The sequence below is a fragment of the Xenopus laevis genome, chromosome 1L, assembly GCF_017654675.1.
Source record: "Xenopus laevis strain J_2021 chromosome 1L, Xenopus_laevis_v10.1, whole genome shotgun sequence".
Taxonomy (NCBI): domain Eukaryota; kingdom Metazoa; phylum Chordata; class Amphibia; order Anura; family Pipidae; genus Xenopus; species Xenopus laevis.
Window position 1 is genome coordinate 124,429,502 of NC_054371.1, and position 22,947 is coordinate 124,452,448.

Here is a 22,947-nt window from a genome sequence, read left to right on the forward strand (position 1 = left end):
CACACTTTAGCAATGGTGGGTCGAGGTGCAAGGGCATGCTGCTTTACACCCACATTCTTTGAGAGGATAATCACATGGAAATGAAATTGTAATAAAACCAGCATTAATACTTTAGCTATGGTTCTGTGAACATAAAATTGGGTACCATATTCATGCTTTTATTGTAATTGTCACATCATATTGTATTTTTAATTTGTTTACAGTCCTGGCCCCTAAAGTTGACCAGGATTGTTTTTACACTGACTTTAAGCCTGTTAAAGGTGTTGTTCACTTCTAAATTACCTTTTAGTATGAAGTAGAGTATGCTATTCTGAGACAATTTGCAATTGCTTTTCATTTTTTATTTGTGTTTTTGGAGTTATTTAGCTTTTTATTCGGGAGCTCTTCAGTTTGCATTTTCAGCAATCTGGTTTCTAGGGTCTAAATTACCCTAGCAACCATGCATTGATTTCAATAATAGACTGGAATATGAATAGGAGAGGGCCTAAATAGAAAAACGAGTAATAAAAAGTAGAAATAACAATATATGTGTTGCCTCACAAAGCATTTGTTTTTATATGGGGTCCATGACCCCCGATTTGAAAGCTGGAAAGATTTCGGAGAAGGCTACAAATAATTAAAAAACTATAGAAAAGAAAAAATGAAGAACAAATGAAAAGTTGCCTAGAATCAGCATTTCTATAACATACTAAAAGTTAATGGAAAGGTGAACCACCACCACTTTAAATTTCTCACTATCTCAATTTGTGCTTAGTAACTGGTTATATATATATAGTTCATATTAGCAATGTGTTTATTATGTTGCAGCAGACATTTTACAGTATTGCATATATTATACACACTATTAGACCTCATCCAAGACCAGATACCCACACCGAAAGGTATAAATACATGTGTACAGAGTAGGAATATCCTGTACTCAGTAAGACAGGCGTTAAGAATTGATTCTTTATTTCAGGGAAAATGTATAGAAAATAAAGACTATGGTGTCTATTTAAAAGTTAGCCAAATGTCTTGCCTCTGATCTTGTCACCTGTTTATACTGGCAGTTAAATATTTATTAGAGTTAACCTCCCATGAGACTTAAAGGATCAGTAACACCCAGTGTTGGACTGGCCCACAGGGATACCAGGAAAACTCCTTGTTTCAGTGGGCCCTCTTGCTTCTAACCATTTAGCCTATTTCATGATCATTCTCTAATTCTTTATGGGGGGAAATGCTTAATAATGGAAGAATATATTAAGCATATATAAAAGACTAGGAGAATAAACAGGTTGAGTAAGGAGAGGAGGAATAATAGTTTGGAAAGTGCGCCCATGGTCTCAAAGTTTTCTGGTGAGCCCCTGGCATCCCAGTCCGACACTGGTAACACCAAAAAAATTCAAATGTTTTAATGGAATGATAATATAATATACTGTTACTCTGCACTGGTCAAAGCTGTGTTTTAGCTTCAGAAACTCTACTATAGTTTATATAAACAAGCTGTTGTGTAGCCATGGGGGCAGCCATTCAAGCACAGGATACACAGTATATAACAAATACGTTCCGAAGAATCCCATTGTACACTAAAGAGCCTATTTGTTATCTGCTATGTATACTGTCCTTTTCTCCTTTTTCAGCTTGAATGGATGCTCCCATGGTTACACAGCAGCTTGTTTATATAAACTATTGCAGAGTTTCTGAAGCAAACACACCCATTATACCAGTGCAGTGCCATCTGTATATTTTGGGCGCTTCAGTATGTATTTGTGTGCTGATGTGTGTATATACATGCACAAACTATTTCCACTACCTTATTCTTTTTGTCTAATAATAATAATAAGTCACTACAAATGCAGTTATAAGCAGAGCTATACATTTCTCGAAAAGAATATGGCAATGACAATGCACCAGGGTCTATTTGTCCCCACTGTGTTCCATGTTAGATATACACCTGGCTCTTGCTTCTCCAGCTACTACATGAAGTCTAGCCTCTTTAACATAAACCTTGTTCATAAAGTCCTGCTTCTCTCTGCTTTTAACACATTTTATAACTGAAAAGATTCCTGTGTTAGTAAATGAGCTCAACACGTAGGGCAAAAAGGAAAACTGATGTGCATTGCAGAATATTTAAACACACTTGTGGCAGGGAGACTGGATTGATAGTTACCCGCAACAAATAGTATTTTATTCTGCAACATACTATCTTTTAAGAGTAATTTAAGAGCAAAAGGGCTTTTAATTTTCTTTTCGATTACAGAGTGTTCTGTACTTCTTTAAAAAATGTACTTGGATTCTGTTCACACATCAACTCCCTGCGTAATTTGTGTACAGAGAGAGAATGTGTCTTCTCATTATATTACCCTTTGCACATTTCACAGATTATATAACTTTAAAACAGATCTTTCCTTGTCCTCTCTTCTCACTACACTGCATTTGAAGCTTCACGTGAAGTCAAATGTCCCCTTATTGCACAGCAAAGTGCCGAAAAAAGGCCTTTGGTTCACTAACACCTCCTGTCGTCAGCTTTATTTCTTATCCTGCCAGTACAGAGGGAATGCTTGTCTGCTAGTCACATGTCTCATTGTTTCTGATTAAACTGGCAATAATTTCATCCTGCAGAGGAAATGCTTTCTAATGGGCAAGCTTCCATTTTGGCAAATATCTGGGTCATTACATTGCAAAAGAAAACCAGTTTCCTCTATTCTTGTTGCTTATAGTGCATTGAGATAATATATGCCTTTTAGCAACATTTTACGTTTGTCCATACAAAGCAAAGGTAATAATGAACAACTTCCTATATCCCTACTCTTTGGGTATTCTATTCAGATCTGCTTCATCTTCCTATCTTTATTATTCTACAGAATACTATACACAAAACCTTATATTCTTACAATTCATGGGGCAGTGTATGAAAACAATTGTGGTCTATATAGCAATATACACATATTCAAATAGACAAAAAGGGCAAATTTACTGTCGCTATGATTAATGGAGTATCTGTGTGAGGCTTTCTTGGAAATTCCCCAAGACTCAATTAAGAGACACTCGGATTTCAGTCAGATTAATCTGCTGTCGTTTCATCTGGGTCATACAAGGCAGCAAATCTCAAACCACCTCTCTCTCTCCTGATTTCTGAAAAGAAAAAAAAAGTCAAATTCGAGTTCTTAAAGGGCCATTGTTTGATAAATCTTGAAAATCAAACTCAAATTTTTTGAAAAACTCGAATAGAATTTGAATAACTCCATAGTCGAATCTGACCAAAAATTTAAATTTTCAATTAGACCCTTGATTAATCTGCCCCTTAGTGCTAATATGGTACTAATCTGTGCTCCCTTTGTTTGCATCACTTATTAGAGTGTTTCCCAAAAAACTGATTCCACGACAAATCCTGCACGTATGAAGGCAGATTACTGAGAGGGGGATAATGAACATTAACTTGATTATTTCATAAACAATACAAAATTTTGAATTGAATATATCTAAAAAATCAAGTTCATTCATATAATTTGGAAAAAAAGTACATATATGGGGTATATGAGGTAATTTATGAAGACCCTGGACAGATGCTGCATGGTTGGCATGTGCAGGCCACCCCTGTCTTTATAGGGAACAGTTACAAGCTTTGTCTGCAAATGAATGCCTACTCCCCGTGAATACACCAGTACCAAAAGCAGGCAACTCTGAATTCATGGCGGCGGACGCAGAGCTTTTTAGTCTGAATTGGAGTGCAGAGACCTCCAGCAGCTAATCTAGGCTAGAAAGGAGGATTAAAACAGCAAAAAAAAAATCCATTACATAAATGACTTTCACTTTCACCTGTGTTTTCCAGCCTGGTTTGACATTTGTAATTGTTTCAAAAACACTTCCATACCCCATCTTGTGATATCAGACTTTACCAGAGGGAAAAGTCCCTGTGAAAATGAAGCTCCCAACCCTAACTGGGAGTACTGTAGTTTGTCATCCTGATCCCGTCTGATTGTGTTTGGGGCTGACCCAGGTATCACCAATATCTAGTACTCACCAAGTACTTGTCATAATAGTCTGCTGTACAGTGCTGTGTGCATAAGTGTCTCTAAATATAAATAAAAATATACATACATACAATAGTCTTACAATACCTATGGCTAAATCAGTGGTTTGCAGTTGGAAAGACTCCAAGTAATTTAATGATAAAAACATTATTCATACAAAACGAATAGCAGAAAGGTTTAAACCCCCCCCCCCACACACACATTTTTGAATACATATGTGCTTTCATGCTTCCTGCTGAAGATCACTATATGTTTTCAAGCTCTTCCAATTGCTATTGGCAGCCAGAAAACTGGCAAGGTAAACAAAATGCAGAGTTTTGAATAATAAATATCAGACACATACATATGTAATATACACTTTGGCTGGTTAGGAATTTGTTGCATTTTATTTCATGGAAGAAAACAATGCTTATTACATGGGAAACCATATAATTATGTATACCCAACAATTGCCATATTTTCCCAGACTGGTTCTTATATTCAGGGTCATAATAAAGGGTTTTCAAGAAAGGAGTATTGTTAAGGCAAATAGGATATGCATTAGGTGAATCAGAGCATGGCAACCGAAACATTTTGAAATCTGGAATGCTTTTAGGCCTGCTACAAGACTTTTGTGCAGGTATTGGATCTGTTATGCGTAATTCATAAAGCTCTGAATTACTGGAAGGTCATCTGCCGTAGACTTTATTAAAATTAAATAATTTTAAATCCTGTTTAATTCTTCTCTGTAATAACAAAACAGTACTTTGTACTTGATCCCAACTAAGATATAATTAATCCTTATTGGTGGGAAAACAATCATAAGGTATGTTCCAAATCACGGAAAGATCCCTTATCCGGAAACCCTCAAGTCCTGAAGAAGCATGGATAACAGGTCCCATACCTGTTCTTTGTGTTCACACAAACTGATGATTGTAGTAAATAAATTGTTCCAAATCGTTTAAGAAGTTTTTAAAGTGCAGAGCTCTGTCAGACTGGCCACTACTGCTACAGTGCTGGGTTAAGCACAATGCATGGCAGCGATTTCTCCCTTCTGTGCTATCTAGTGAAACTGCTTTACTGACCAGCTCTTTAGACTACAGATCTCACTCAGGAGAATAATCACACTTAACACATGCTATGCTAAAACACAGGTTGCGAAGAATAAAGAAACAGTGGTGTCTTTTTTTTTATATGGATGTAATTTATTACATAGCACACAAGTCCCTCGCCTTCCATTATCTACTGGTATAATATTAGTGTAATTAATTATCTCACAGATTGTTGGCTTCTAAATGCGGTCGCTCTAATGCTGGGAGCAAACCAGGTAGTGTCAGATACAGAGGTTTACAATGAGAACTGGCAGATTTCTCTATTCACTGGAATAAATGCATAGTAATGTGCTAGTATGTAATAATACAATATCACCAACCATTGGGGGATTGCACAGTCGCGTTATTTATTGCTATAATATATTTCAGTCTGTAACCATGGTGGATAAAATTCAATAGACCAATCAAAAGGTGATAATAGGCAGCAGTGAGTGGTAAGCACTGAACTGCTAGAATTAAACTGATCGAATAAAAAGACCGCATTATGTGCATATACAGTGCATCAGTTCACATTATTATTTTTATATTTTGTTGATACATACAGAGTAACAGTTGACATTGCGTCTTATAGTGCAAATTAGGTAATTTTTTTCCCCAGAAAATTATATTAAGATATAACGGGGCAAATTTGCAATTTGAACTGGGAATGATTTGTTTAGGCTTACAGAATTACTAATATGAGAGAGTGATTCCCTAGTACTATATCATTTTCAACTTCAATGAAGTAGCATTCTTATCATGTTATATATATGTTTGTGTGTGTGTGGCATTTAACCCATCAATGACTGTATAAGTGAATATATGACCAAATAAAAAGCTAATGTCTTATTTAATACCTGGTTTATTATTTTGAACCTATTTTTATGTTTCCACATAGTACTGAACAAATATGAGGGGTCATTTACTAAAGTAGAGCACACCCAAAGTTCAAATAACAGATGCAAGGCTCCATGTTTATTAGGGATACACCAAATCCAGGATTTGATTCGGATTCGGCCTTTTTCAGCAGAATTTGGATTCGGCCGAATCCTTCTGCCCGGCCGAACCGAATACTAATCTGCATATGCAAATTAGGGGTGGGGTGGGAAATCGCATGACTTTTTGTCATAAAACAAGGAAGTAAAAAATGTTTTCCCTTCCCACCCCTAATTTGCATATGCAAATTTGGATTCAGTTCGGTATTCGGCCAAATCCTTTACGAAGGATTCTGGGGTTCGGCCAAATCCAAAATAGTGGATTCGGTGCATCCCTGATGTTTTTAGGTCACGATTCACCTTGACATTACTGCAACCAGGTGCAAATGTTTTGCCACAGGGTGAAAAATAGTGCAGCCGAATGCAACGTGTGCCAGTCATGTAAGGGGCAGCATATGGGCATATGCACATACCTTACCCGCATGTTATTCTCAAGGTGCAAAAAATAAATGTTCGCATTGGGAACCCTGTAGTTACTGCCTGCCTTGAGTGTGCCAATGCTTGCATTTACTGAATGGTGAAATATCCCTATGGTTTTTTACTTAAAGTTATAAAGTGCAAATATTTATTGTTATCATGTACCTCATTTTATACATGTTGTCACTTTAAATCCTACTGTAAGGTCTATAGCAGGCTTGATCCTGGCAAAACTAGTGCACAAAAGCCAGGGTTTTTTAACCTTTTTTCCTGGGATCTCAGATTAAATCGCAATCCACTCCACCCACTTATGCAACCCACAGTTATTTAAACATAACCAAATGTCACTGACTCAGTTCAGTTGCTGTAGAACTGTATACAGCATGTTTCAATAGCAGACTATGATCTTATAGGCTTTCGGTTAATCAGGATAGTAATTTGGATATAACTGTGCTTAAGCAATATAGGACACCAGCTACACTGGATAATCATGGCGTAGCGTGGGCAGCTTTACATAATGTATGTAACATTTAAAGAAAGAATTGGACAAAACTGCTATATATAGCAAACGTGCATTGTGTGTTATCACTTTAAATATGTTAACTTTACACTTGTGTTGAAAATATTTTTATTAAAAGAATCTTGCAATATTTATAGTGTCTTCTTCTCTGTAGGGAGCAGCCAATTTTTAGCACCCGGGCTCATGTGTTTCAGATCGACCCAGTCACAAAAAAGAACTGGCTTCCGGCCAGCAAACATGCGGTCACAGTATCATACTTCTACGATGCTACAAGGAATGTATACCGCATCATCAGTGTGGGGGGCACCAAGGTGAGGGATGATATCTTGTTCGCAAGGTAGTAACTGAGATAACTATGTGTTCTGACCACAGATTATTGGGTTTCTGCAGGCCATCATCAACAGTACCATAACTCCAAACATGACATTTACCAAAACCTCACAGAAGTTCGGACAATGGGCCGACAGTCGTGCCAACACTGTGTATGGATTGGGTTTCGCTTCAGAGCAGAATTTATTTCAGGTAACCCTGGAAGATTACATTAGATGCGTGAAGAAAGGGTAATAGTTCTCCAAGTGTGTGCGACTTATGTAAAGCCTTAAGGTTATGTAATAAAAGGCACTGAGTTTGCCCAGGAGCAGTAACCCATAGCAACCAATCAGCAGGTAGCATTTACTGGTCACCTGTTGAAAAACAAAATCCTATTGGTTGCCATTGGTTACTGCTCCTGGGCAAACAATGTATTTTATTAGATATGGGGGTAGTATTTAAATAATATTTATTATTTATTTGTAAAGTTTTAACTTGTGTTATACCAGTTACCATGGCTGCTGTGTTTGTATGGGATCTTTTGGGTTCCTCTCCTATTTTAACTAGTATAGATTACAAAATCAACTTTTTTATACTTGGACTGTCATCCATCCCACAAGTCTTTTAGATTGGAAAGTGTTGCTCACAGAATAATTATATAGTAGCAGTTGGCAATTTTTTGTATCCCCAGCTATTACTACTCTATAAAACCCAATAGCTTTTTGGACCAGCACCTTTAGAACCACTTTCCTGTGGAAAGAAAATAATATTTTAGACAACAATCATCCCAAGACCTAAAATGACTAACTGCTGACCTGTTTTCATTAAAGAAAACATGTTGCCAGTTAAAGGAGGGCTAATTTAACTACTAGCCAGGGTACCAGTCATTGGGTGGATCACTAGTTATCAATGGACACTACATTTATACATGTCTTAAGTGTAAGATTTATATTTTTTTGGTGCTGCTATTCCATAGCCTGGGTGTGTGCCATATACACGGGGAGGCCCATTTACTAAGGGTCGAATACCGAGGGTTAATTAACCATCGAAGTAAAATCCTTCGACTTCGAATATCGAAGTCGAAGGATTTACTGCAAATACTTTGATCGAACGATTCAAAGGATTTTAATCCATCGATTGAATGATTTTCCTTCAATCACAAATTGCTTAGAAAGGTCCCCATAGGCTAACATTGGTGCTGTGTAGGTTTTAAGTGGCGAAGTAGGTAGTCAAAGTTTTTTTTAAAGAGACAGTACTTCGACTATCGAATGGTCGAATAGTCGAACGATTTTTAGTTCGAATCGTTCAATTCGAAGTCGAAGTAGCCTATTTGATGGTCGAAGTACCCAAAAACAAACTTCGAAATTCTAAGTTTTTTTACTTCGAATCCTTCACTCGAGCTTAGTAAATGTGCCCCCAAGTGAATATTAGTAATAAAGAAATTGATGTTTTAATCATTAAAGCTTTCATTTACACTATGGAAAGAAATGTATTGTGCCTTCCATTTCATGTGCTAATTGAGAATGAAGAAATGAATCTGCCTGTCCATCACAACTTATACTGAATTGTTTCTCACCATATCCCTTCTGCAGTTTGCAGAGAAGTTCCAGGAAGTGAGGGAAGCTGCCCGACTGGCAAGGGAGAGATCTCAGGACAAGACTGAGCTTACAAACCCTGCACTTAATATTACTTCTCAGCAGGTAGGTTGGCTTTACAGTATATGGAGACTAGTGTGTTACCAGTTTGCAGAAAGTGCCTGTAGGTACTGTCTTTCCAGTGGTACATTGAAAACACTCCTTTTCTTCTCATTGTATATCTATTTTGTTTCAACCATCAATAATACCTATCCATTTCCCAGTCTCCTAATTCATTTTTCTCCCATTGAAACCCTCTGTTCGTCCCTTCAGTTTCCATACCTACATCCAGCATTGAGGTGAGGTTCCCTGGCAGAGCCACATCCTGGCAACTTAATACATTGGGATACAGTCTTCCCACTCAGTACCAGACGCTGGTGCAGCCTTCTGGATTAACCGCTACCATAGCAGGGAATTGAGCAGATGGGACAAAAGCTCACTGTTTGTTTTTAACAAGCTGTTATCTTGTTTCTGCCTACAGAACTACAGATACTCAGAATCCATAATTTGTAGGCATTGTTGTATGGTACACCCACTGGATTAACCCATTCAAACCATTTTCCTCAATCAACACCTGCATATTTAGCTTGCAAGACAGTTTAATTCATAGAGGCAAATTATTTTTTTGAGATAACTTTCTCCAAAATATACTGCCCCACTTGCAGCTGGCCTGTTAAATTCAATGCTACGTTTAATTGCTGGTGCATCAAATATACACAATAGTTCAGCTTGGCTGTTGAAGACTTTTTTGTCTGTAAATGAACCCATCCAATTGTTTTGTGTTTTTTCCTAAACTATTTAAAGCGAGAAAAACAATTTTCAATTGTATAAATCCTTGTTATTACGCAAGGCTGCACATTTAAAGGGCCAACTCACATTTGAAACCATTAATGCATGCTATGACCTAGATTTTAGAGATGAGAAATCTATTCCACTAGTATGTTACTTTGTGTAACAGCTTTATCGAGCAATGATTTCTTTGAAGAAAATATTGATGAAATAGACCCAGAGGACTAAAAAGTTCAGGATTAGTGACATAGAATGCATTTTATCTAAAGCAGTTTAGTGCCCATCTATATAATGCTGTGCAGAATGGATTTATAGAGAGAACTGCTGTTTATTTTGCTCAGAAATATTTATGTTTATACAAATATATTTTATGTAGTTAATTGATTGGTAAAGCCAACCAAGAATTCTACCATTTCTTTGGAGTAATTGTTTTCTGGGTGTTATTTGTAGCTCAGCAGAGTAATCAGTATAGCATCTGCCACCATGTCATTGATTACTGAAAAGATTTAGAAGCATGATATACCATAAACCCATTTTATAAACAAGTAATATTTACATTTCATGTAATAAAAATGGCCTATGGAATAGCAAGCCCCAATTTTGTAAAATTATGTGTGTGACATAAACTATTATGATAACTTTACTCACGCTGAAAGCCAAATTTTTATGAATAAATAAACTTACAAAGTAAGTCAATGGCAAGGCATTTTTGGGGAGATACTTTGCCCACAGTAGAGATTTTTTAATTTTGTTTAACAATTATTTTTTATTGGGTTTTTGAAATTACACAAAAGAAAAAAAACCCTACAAAACAAAATTATAACAAATCAAGTAAATAGTCAACATATAGGACAGCTTTCATATGTACATAAGAAAGTTATGGAACAGCATTCAATTTCATCACATTTGGAATTAGTCAAATACAATCTAAATCACAAGTATTTGTAGAGATTTGTTAAAGCGGGTGACAAATCCCCCTTGTGTCATTGTTGAATGTATACACAACACGGGTCTTGAAACAATTTTTGACCTGTTGACTATACTTTTTAAGCAACCTCTTTCATGGCTAATGGCATATGGGGCTTTTGGATTACTGTTGATATCTGGGGGCACATTTACTAAGGGTTGAATTTCAAAGTGGTAAAACTTCGAAATTCGACCCTCGAATTGTAGAAACATAGCAATTCAGCAGGTTTAAGGTGGCGAAGTGTCGAAGTCGATATTTTTTAAAGAGACAGTACCATTTTCGAATGGTCAAATATTCAAAGTTTTTTAAACTCAAATCGAATTTTGGCCTATCCTATGGCCGAAGTACTCAAAAATTACTTCGAAATTCGAAGTTTTTGAATTCGAAAATTCACTTCGAATTCACTTCGACCCTTAGTAAATGGGCCCCCTGGTGTGATCTTTGGTGTGAACCTTTTCTGAGTAGAAGCCTTCACTGTGTGTATGTGTGTTTCATGCAGGTTACTGTGACGACACTTGGAGAAGGTTGAACGATTCTGTTTTCTGTCTTGTGTCTGTGATGATCCCCATGTGGAATTAACCTCAGACTACTTGTGGACTAAAAATACCTAAAATTCGGCAAGCTTTACATAGAAAAAATGCTATTTAAAAAAATAACCCATTCAGCAGCAAGCCAAAGCAATCGATTGCAGTTAGTTCAGGAACTAAATCAACGTTTCTGCTATCATTTATCCTAACCAGGACAGCCGAAGATTCATTCATCTGCCCCATAGGGTGTATGTATATTTTTATTATTCTAGCAAATTCTTCAGGGTGACTTTCGATTTATTCATCACTGAAATGGCAGTGATGGCCATTTAGTTCAGAATTTGGCATGTATTAACTTCATTATTTGTATTTGGCACTGAATATTAACACTGAATCCTTAGGGGCAGATGTATTAAGGGTTGAATATCGAGGGTTAATTAACCCTCGATATTCGACTGGCGAATTAAAATCCTTCGACTTCGAATATCGAAGTCAAAGGATTTTGCGCAATTCGTTCGATTTGAAGGATTTTAATCCATCGATCGAAGGATTATCCTTCGACCAAAAAAAGATAGCCAAGCCTATGGGGACCTTCCCCATAGGCTAACATTGACTTCGGTAGCTTTTAGATGGCGAACTAGGGGGTTGAAGTTTTTTCTTAAAGAGACAGTACTTTTGACTATCGAATGGTCGAATAGTCGAACGATTTTTAGTTCGAATCGTTCGATTCGAAGTAGCCCATTCGATGGTCGAAGTAGCCAAAAAAACACTTCGAAATTCGAAGTATTTTTTCTTGTATTCCTTCACTCGAACTTAGTGAATGGGCCCCTTAGAGCATTGTCCAAACATAGGCATCTAATTTGCAGATTTTTTTGGTGTTACTGCAATGGCCACACTAATGAATAGTTTATATAATATAGCATTTTATTATGAAATGTAATTATGGCCAATAAAGTAATATCATTTTTTGATTATATTCACATTATATTATTTATATTCATTATATTAATTAATTATTACCTTTTTTACACATAACTATACTTTCCATGTGACAATACAGATTGGCGACAATTTTGTATTTATTTGGTCTGGCACTAGTCTTTAGTAAACTTTACAGAACTACTTACAAAGCATTGATAACACAGTGCTACACAATATGTTGGCGCTATATAAATACATGTTAATAATAATAAGAGGTGATATATATGTGTGGCAGAAAATCCACAATTACAGAAGTGTTCACACTTTAGTTAACCTGCTGTGGAATTATTTTTGGCACAAGTCATTATCGCTGTCTATTGCACTTTACTAAATGAATGCCAGAATATGCCTATACAAATGTAGTAAATTTCAGTGACCATAAACATAATGCCTTTAAATGTTTATTGATTTAAAGTCACATTAAGGTATCAGATATGGATCGAATACTAAGGACTTGGCCAAATCTCATAAATCCTGCAAAAAGTGGCAGTGAAAAAGTGAAACCAATGTTGTGTTTGCAGCAATACTGTACATACTATAATTTAGGGGAAAATATTACGCATAGGAGTTAGTTATAATAATTCAGGACCAAAAAGGTGACTTATTTATCAAGCTTGATCTGATGTAATCAACTCTGGTGAGGAGCTAGCTACTGCCTGCAGATTAAATTCAGAGATTGTACTCCGGGGAATATATGCTAGGGAAGCTCATAATTTCACTCATGATTATGTTAAAACCCATAGACTACAGATGGACTGAAAGCAAGCCTGTGTCAGCTGAGACAGCTAGACTAATGACAAACTGGTCAGCTTTTCTCCATGTATATATGTGTGTGTGTATATATATATATATATATATATATATATATATATATATATATATATATATATATATATTCCATCTAAAAACCAGCTCAAGTGCCATTAGCCTTATTCTTAAACACTGTTGCAAATCCTAGTGACACTGGGGCTCATTGGGCAGATTTGCAAAATAGTAGTAACCTATAGCAACCAATCACATTTTTTTTATCTTACTCCATCTGCCTGAAAATGGAAATCTATGATTAGTTGATTATGGGTTATGACTCAGATGCAAACATTCCCTTTCTCTCTCCGGGCAGAGCTGGATATCAAATAATAATATAGTATGGTGCGTTGCCAAGCATCATAGAGCAACCTATCTTTCTCCAGGAGAGTATTTTGACAAATTCAGTGGTGTTACATGGGGGCTATCTGCAGTGTTCACAAACAAGTTTCCCGGCTAGTGATTTGGTAGTGATTGATGTAGTTTATTTCTTTCTCATTAAACATTGTCTGTTGAGTTTTTTCCTGGGCACAATTTCCTTGAGGGGGTGGATCTTTTAGTTTGAATATTCTTCTATTTTTTTATTGAACATTTTCAAAATTGGATGAGGGAAGGAGGTACAGTAAGGAGAGGGTGGGGGTAGAGGGAAAGCAAATATATACAGCACCAAGCAAGAGAATGAAACATCATAATTGAAAACATATACACAACTGGTGCTGTATGATGTGAAACACAATAATATTCAAAAGTCAATTGCCGTTTGGGTGTACTACCGAAGTGGTACCTTTCCTAAACTAGAGATGGAAGTACCCAAGTACATCTAAAGGCCAATAATTTCTTTGACAAGGAACCACCATAGCCAAGACTATAAAGATTTTCATTCATCCAGGTCATGGTATATCTAGTATAAGTAATTCTAAAACAACTGGACTTTTTAGAATTACTTATACTAGATAAATTATAGCCAAGTATTTCTAAATCCAGTCTGCTGCACTTCTGTTAGGGTGACTTTTAAGGAGAAGGGGGAATAGTGGATTTTCATTTTCTGGGGATGAGAATTTTAGCAGCATTATGGAAATGCCATTCGAAAGTTGAATCAGGGGCTTCCTCTGTAGTGCCTACATCCCAAAACTGAATATTCTTTTTTAACACCTACCCAGGTACTTCCTTCTCCTATTATCAGTGCCAATGGACCAGGGGATGACAAGCTGTTTCGGAGCCAGAGTGCAGAGATGGAACTTAGCACAGAAAGGGAACGTGTTAAGAAGATGCTCTCCGAAGGGTAAGTTGTGCTCTTTTTTTACATTTGTTTCAGAAAAGAGATAGTTTCAGCCACACTTTTTACTTTTCAGAGTTTCATAACAAGGTAGTTATGCATAAAGGGTTAGCTTCACTAAAGGGCACAATATTTGAATGAGATTTTCGTTGAGGTGAATGATTTAAGGTGGAATAGTTTGTACCATAAGTGAACTTTCACAATAAATTTTATTTTCATTCCACATAACAACCAAATAAATCAGGGAAGAATTCACAGAGATGTTTTTTAAGCCTTCCATAAAATGTAGCCTTCTGTTCTTGTGTGAGGGCTCACTGGGAAATTAACAAGTGCATTTATAAGCACCCCATATAAGATGCCACTGTAACACTGTGCAAAGAGCTGTCCAAACACCTGCATTTCCAGTAAATGCAGATTGTCCTGTTGGAGGCACACACCATAAAACAGATCTATATATGTAAACATAGCCAGAATTTTATTAAAATGGTGGTGTTACTTTAATAGTAAAGATAAAAGCACAACAATACAGTATATTAAATGGGCCACATATATGTAGCATGTCCCTTTCTGTATCCTACATTTTAGAATGAAAGTTATGATTAGTCGCATGGAAAAAAGTGAATAATGTAAATGAGAATTGCTTCTCGGGGGTTTCTGAAGAAACATACTTGCAATATCCGTATTTCCATTGTTAACATTTATTCAAGAATTCACAGAGAACAGTTACTGTACCTGAGGGAAAGAAAGAGACTGCATCACCATTTCTGTGAGAAAATTATATGTTATGGGCTTGATTCGATAGCATGTTTTAATCCTATCTGCTGTAAAGTACCATCTGTGAAAAAAAAAATCCCTAGAGATAGTCCAATTCTCACACACTGTGCTGAAAATATAAAAACTGAAGCAAAATGTGTCAAGCCCAGTTTATTCCAAAAGAAGATAGGTTTCTTTTTATTTTTAATGAAAGTGTATTTAAAAAATGAAAATGTGAAGGGCTTTTGTAACTTTAAAGACATACTGTTAGAACCATCCCCATCCAAAACCAACAGTAAAATAATTACAGTATAGGTATAGGCTTTGACTCATTGACTTTTAATCTGTAATAATAAAACCGAACCTTGCATTTCATTTTGTTTATGCTAGCATAACTCCATTTTAACAGAACAAGTTTTGGGAGTTTTTATACATCCTTAAAGAACAAGAAATGGGTAATACACTGTGGCAGTATAGCGCTAGGTAGTTACAATGATATCTAGGATAACAAATTAGATAATACCCCCAAAAACACAGTCTATTATGTTCATTTTCCCTTGAATTATGCTTCAAAGTGCTTTTTCCATGAAAATATGAAGGTCATGAATTACCAGCTTCAGACAGTTAAAAGTAAGCATGTCGGACACTTCATATACCTTTAATATGCATCTCTTTGAACCCTAATGCTAACTAGACACACATCACATATGCTCACAATTGAGTATGCATTGTTTATTTAAGGCAGCAGATGCAACATACGTTTAAGCTCATTTGCATTTATACTATAGAGCAACTTGCAATTTATTTTTAGATCAATTTACCCTGCATCCACTAACAAAAGCTGCCGTAAGAAATCCCTTGCTGATTCTCACACAAATTGAACTTCAATTCCCAAAACATACATGCAAACAGTTTTTTTCCTGCACTCTCTTTTTGGTCTCCCATATGTGAAAATATGTAACATTCTTCTGAAAGATTCTTGTAGTCTGAAACTTGCCTTATACATAGCCAGACTTTGTTGGGCAGTTTGTGCCATATTGAATGTACTGCCTTGCCTTCTGGGCATGTATGTCAGGTCAGGGATTGCAGGTGTATGGTCCAATTTGAAAGTGAAAGGTTGATGTATTGATTCCAGTAAGGTCCTTAAAGCAGAATCTTTTGTAGTATAAAGGGCACACACAGTAAAATATAAAGGCATGTAGATAAAAATTACCACCATTTTTAAAGGGGTAATCATAAACTGAAGTGCAGACAGTAAGCATAAAAAAACATGTCAAAACAAATTACACACTTCCATATTAAAAGAAAGAAAATGGGTTGGGGTATCATCTTCATAACATCACCAGTCTAACATTATAGGGACCTGCAGGGAATCTTTATAAAAGCCCCAAGGGAACCATTGTTCATCATATTGGAGAAAGTTAGGGTGTGTATGAAATCTTATATTATCCATTGCTCTGGTAAAGCAGAATATTTTAATTAGGGAAAATCAGCTATTTAATTATTAATGTTGCAAAAAAAAAAAAAAAAGAAACTAATGCTTCACAGTTGCCCCCCCCCCCCCCCCAGAGAGTATAAAAGAATTACAAAATATTTTGTTTCTCAAGTATGGGAAGAAATGTTTGCATTTGCATGTTTTCCTTTCCAAGCAGCCCACTCACATGATTTGCATCCTTCCTTATATCTACATAGGACAATAACATGAGGAAGCTGTATCATTGGGCACTCCCAAATGGTTTCTCTCATTTTCTTATTTTTCCACTGCTAAGTTTTTAGTAGTCATTAAAGTAATCTTAAAAGCAATTATAAAATAAGGACAGCAGGCATCTGTCCTGGGATCACAGCTTTCATCATGTGCTCTGTTACAGGGCTATTTGAAGTGAAAACATTAGAGCTTCCATTGAAAAGAATCTAATTTTTTGCTTGTTCATATTATGTTTAGAATTTTCCCCCAGCATCTGCTTTTAATTACGGTAACATAGATTTTTTATTATGCTATTTTGAAATGCCACATATTATTAACACAAGAACTTAAAAGTGAAACAGATAATATCCTGTCAGAAGAAATGTGACAGTCTCACCAAGATTTGATACTCACCCCCTCCCTCCATCTGCTATCAACCAATTAAAACACACGATAATTAAGTGCTCACAGTGCTACATTTTGGGTCACGCTAATAGTCAGATGCTCTATAAATTACAGGTTGTAATTATTAACCCTGAATGTGTTGCACCAGTATTTAGAGGGCAGGCAAATGCCACCTTCTTCATAAAATCCCAAAAGAGTTGCATATAGAGAAAGGACTGCATTTGGGGTCCCATATCCTCCTCTGTTGTACACATTAGATCACTGATGACAATTGGATTAATTTTAATAAATGCTGCATATAATTAGAATAATATGCAAATGTTTTTATTTGATTGTTTGGTGTCATGGTAAGTGATGAGCTATATTTCACAAAGCACTCAAAAATGAAACTTGTATGAATATCTAATATATTATAAAATAATATATATCTACACACATATATATATATATACAATATTTCCTTATTGAGACACTCCTGGTATGTATAAGCTACTTTCTCACAATTGAGCTCCATATATATTTAGTGAGACAACAGCTTTCATGTGTAAATAATTTGATTCAATTATTTAGTGCTGTTTGAGGTATTACACTTACATTAATTATGATGAAACAGGGCCTGCACTGTTACATCTCGTTAATCAGCACTGGACATTTTTTTAACCAAATGCCAAGCCTGTAAGTGCAAGACTGTTACTTGACATGGATACAATGAATATTGATGAATGAAATAATTGTAAATACATTTACATCTCTCCCATCTGTGTGGGAAGCCCAGAAGGAACCTTGAAAGAGCAAGACTGTAAAAACCACTTAATTAGATATGGGAGTACTTTATTGACACTTTTCTCTTGAACCAAATCCTGTACCACTTAATTAGATATGGGAGTACTTTATTGACACTTTTCTCTTGAACCTTAAGTTCATCTTTGCAGAAACACACAAACGACATGCCACATATTACAAACAGGAATCCCTGATTCAGTTGAGATCCATTGCCTTATTCCCAAGTGTCTGCATGTCAGATAATGCTTAGTTGTAGTATTGGAATATGCACATACAGGGCACTGTACTGACAAGTTAAATTAGATGAAATTTATTTTAACTTAAAGGCACAGTGTACACCTTAAGTAAAAGGCAGTACAAAGCGGTGGTTCCAAGCACAGCTTTATGGAAGTGCAAGGAGCACCTTTGGACCAAAGGTTGTGCATCTGCTGACACTTGCTTTTTAACCAATGTTATTTGGTGGCAGCCATATACACCTGGGGTCCCACAGACAGTGATGGAGTGAATGCAGGTCCGGACTGAGAATAGGCCCTGGCATTTCAGGTACACAGAGGACCAAACAGCCCCCGCCAGCCCACTAAATACTGACTTTCAATGGGACCTTATAGCAGCCCCTCTGGCATTTGCCAGAACCCATATACTAAGTTTAATGATCGGATTTGTTTAAAAACAAAGACTGGGGTGACTGGATGTCGTCTATAACAGAACAGAACACAACTTCCTGATGTTCAGCTGTATAACTCTGAGTTAGTCAGCGACTTGAAGGGGGGGCCACATGGGACATATCTGTTCAGTGAGTTTGCAATTGATCCTTAGTATGCAGCTCGGATTCAAAAGCAAACAGTTATGAGTCGCCACGAAAAATGAAAAAAATTGTTGTGTGTCAAAATAAATTTGTAGTGTTAAAAAAATGTTGTCGCCCATAGACTTCAATGCATTTCGGCAAATTTTCGCCATTTCAGGAATTTATGGCGAAACGGGTCAGATTCGCCCATCACTAGTTATGACTCATGTGGCCCCCCTTCAAGTCACTGATTGGTTACCAGGCAGTAACCAATTAGTGGAAACTACAAGAGCTGCAAAGCAGGTAGTACTATTCTGGCTATTATATTAGACATCCAGTCACTCCAGCCTTTATAGCTGACATTTTTGACTAACTAATTATATTGAAAACATTTTTTATTTTGAACAGCCTATCTATTTACCCAGTTTTTATTTTTATACTGAACAATTTAGTTGAAGTATTTACCAATCCTAATCACAGTTCTTGGACTTCTGTCCTTTTCTCTCTTATCAGCTCAGTGTGTGAAGTTCAGTGGGAAGCCGAGTTCTTCAGTCTCCAGGATAATAACAACAAGTTGGTGGCAGCCCTTCGAGAAGCTAATGCCAATGTAGAAAAATGGAAGAAGCAGCTGGCAGCATATCAGGAGGAGGCGGAAATGCTACGGCAACGGGTACGGAACGTCTTTCATATCCGCTCCAGGAGATTCTCGTTATTATATTCAGAAGGAACAAAACAACACGTGTTTTTCTCCATGTGGATTAAATTCCAACACAAAGCCAAACTGTCATTGGCACACATTGTAAGCTCTTAAAATTCAGTGCAAACCTTCATAACATATACATGAATTTTTATAGAATTCAGAAATATTTATCTTAGCTTTTGGTACTTTTCGACCTGAAGCGTTTAAGTTTTTTGATGAGAGGTACTTTCGATGTTGAGGTCGACAGGACAGATGTGGCCCTCCAAGGAAGTATTTTTTCATATGTACCCAGGTCCACTATGTCGGGCTGGGTGCAGGTACATGGGGTGGATTTTGGCACTGAAAAGCATACTCGCATGTTTCAGTGCCAAAATCCACTCCGTGAGCCTGCACCTGGGCCAACATAGTGGCTCCAGGTGCAGACACAGAAAAACGCTGACCACTGCACAAAATCACAGAGTATTTGGAGTTGATTGCTCAGCAGTAGCAGATTTAGTATCATACCCAGCCTTTCCCAGTTTCTCAATGACAGAAAGGGTATTGCATTTTGAAATAAAGTTTTAGTAATGACCCTGGTCCAACCAATTAGAATTCAAACCCTTTGATCACAATTGGGGTCTGACCCACGTCAGTACATAAATTATTTAAAACAACTTTAGAGAAAAGAAACCCCCCTTATATCAAATTACGACTTAACACCGGATACTTATTCAGCAGATATCTCTCAATTATTAAGTGGTAATTTGATATTAGTGGGTGCCTTTTCTACAAAGTTGTTTAAAAGGTATTGCATTTTACAATGTCTCTTTCGGGAGAAAGGGAGAGAATTGGAAGAGCATTTTCTGTAATTTTGTAGCTGTGGCAAGATGCTGAGTGACAAATAGCACCACGTGTCATTGTTTGTCTCATATCAACTAATTTAGTCTGGTAGATGGGCAAACAGATACCATGCATGTGGTGGACATGAATGAACAAACCTGAAATGACTGGAGCACTAGAGGCACACACAATGGAGTTAGCCAGTGACTACTTGCAAAGGCAGATGAGATCATTGATGAACCAAGAGACAATACTGGCCTGACATTTATAATCCTATAAGAATTATACACACTGAATGATGGGTGGCAAATTTGATGGCGAAAGACCAATCTGACTTGTATTTGTATTTGCCCAGCCTTCTGATTTGGAATGAAAAATGTAACGGAGAAGTATGACCTAATACAATAAAAGTTGAAGGTTGGAAAGGAAACAAGCATTAAGTAAAGGCAACTACATGGAAACAGAATGTGGCAGGCCTGCAGGTTGTAAATTTTGCCCCAGCTTGTAGCTACATTAAATTCAACTATGCTTTCTGCTTTCACTCTCCTTGTTTACACAAGGAAACCTGGGTGTTACATTTACATTTGATAATTTACATGTGCTTCATTTTTTTGTAGCATTTGCTAACTAGTTATGCTCTACCTGCTCTACACCAGCAGGACCCATGGGTTGTGCTGCAGTTCATGCTGTAATATGTTCTATGATATTAAAAGTATAGAGTGATTCCAACTTTCAAAGGCTGGAACTTCAGCCATTTACTCAGCTTGTACCTTGAGATACAGTGTAATAGCCTTTTCCAAATTCCTTAATACAGTTAAAGTAGACCTAGTACTATACAGAATACATCTCAATACAGGTATGGGACCTGTTATCCAGAATAATGGCAAACTTCCACAAGGCATATAAATTCAGAGTGAAGAGTTTATTGTGTCCACAGCCTTACGCGTTTCGTGTTATAAAACTTAATCATAGCCTAAAGGCTTTTAAATTAACTTTTAGTATGATGTAGAGAGTGATACTCTGAGAAATTGTTTTTTATTATTATTATATGTAGTTTTTAAGTTATTTAACTCAGCAGCTATCCAGTGTGCAATTTCAGCAATCTGGTTGCTAGGGACCAAATTATCTTAGCAACCATAAACTGATTTTAATAAGAGATGGGAATATGAATAGGAGAGGGTCTGAATAGAAAGCAGAGTAAAGAAAAAGTAGCAGTAGCAATACATGTGTAACCTTAAAGACCGTTTGTTTTTTCAGTGGGGTCAGTGACCCCCATTTTAAGCTTTTTAAGAAAAAAATAAAGACCAATTGAAAAGATGCTTCGAATTATCCATTCTATCACATACTAAAAGTTAACTTGAAGGTGAATCACCCTTTATGTCTATGTTGCTTAGACATCATATCAATGAATATTGCAGAAGACTTTCCTGGTTGTGTGTTACATCCTTACCACACAAAAGCAGAGCCATTGCTGAAACATTCACACAATTGTTTCCTTCCACACAGAGAAGTCACAGGGTAGCTACCATATATAGACACTCTTTAACAGCTGTGTCCTTCCATTAGGTAAAAATACTCTACTTTCTCACCTTGACTGAGCATTTGTATTTTTCATACTTCATTTTATTATTGCTGTACTTTAAGCACTTAGAGTGATACCTGTATATCCTATCTGTATAAGCCAAAGCTGCTCTGTGCTTTATGCAACTTCATGCTTCTCAGTTATAATTGTATGTTTCCACAGTCTTTGGCATTCTAGTTTGTTTCCCTTTAGCTATGTAATTATTTAGCTTTGTTTTCTACAATAATATATTGTAATTTTCCTTCAATTTGATTAAAGTAGTGATTGAGGTCTTATAAATAGCTCACTAATTTCTCTCTTTCATCACCAGTCTGTAATATACTTCATTTTCCCCAAGTCACATGGCAATTGTTCTCTATTGATTTAATTTGTATGGTACTGCTAGGATTATATATAATGCACTGGACTATTGCACATGGGCAACTCAGAGTTTTGCTGCTCATTTACCAGCTTGGCGGGTAGACAACAAAAAAAGCTTGGAATGGCGCCTTATTCATTTCTATGAGATTTTCCTGCACCGACAGGAACACTCACGGCTCGGGCAATTATATCTTGAAAATACTGCGCAATACCAGCGATTTCAGCAAAGATCAAATTAATAAGAATCCTGCAGGAATATGAACTTGACCTTTGATAAATCTGCCCTCAAATGGGTTGCCCACCTTTGAGTTAACTTGTAGTATGGTGTAGAGAGTGATAATGTGATACAATTTGCAATTGGTTTTCATTTTTTATAATTTGTGGTTTTTGAGTTATTTAACTTTTTATTCAGCAGCTTTTTCAGCAATCCTGTTGCTAGGGTCCAAATTATCTTAGCAACCATGCATGTATAGTAAGTTACAATAACAATACATTTCTACGGAGCATTTGTTTTTTAGATGGGGTCAGTGGCCCCCATTTGAAAGCTGGAAAGAGTCAGAAGAAAAAGGCAAATCATTAAAAAAACTATAAAGAAATAAATAATGAAAACCAAATTATGCTTAGAATTGTCCATTCTATAGCATGCTGAAAGTTTACTTTAAGGTAAACCACCCACCCAAAGGTAAAGCACCCATTTAAGGGTCTGATGATGTATGTAAGACGATAGCACGGTTTTGGACAAAACAAACACAAGAGATGTTTTCTTGCATTGATT

General features: G+C 36.5%; 1 protein-coding gene across 1 annotated transcript in view; it reads left to right on the forward strand.

Annotated features, from left to right (window-relative positions):
- Positions 1 to 22,947, forward strand: part of homer3.L (homer scaffold protein 3 L homeolog) — a 70,811-nt gene that overhangs the window by 24,160 nt on the left and 23,704 nt on the right. Inside the window, 5 exon segments of the mRNA NM_001087155.1 lie at positions 7,170 to 7,326; positions 7,406 to 7,537; positions 8,917 to 9,024; positions 14,187 to 14,308; positions 19,225 to 19,381. Of these exon segments, the coding sequence (NP_001080624.1) occupies positions 7,170 to 7,326; positions 7,406 to 7,537; positions 8,917 to 9,024; positions 14,187 to 14,308; positions 19,225 to 19,381 (676 nt within the window).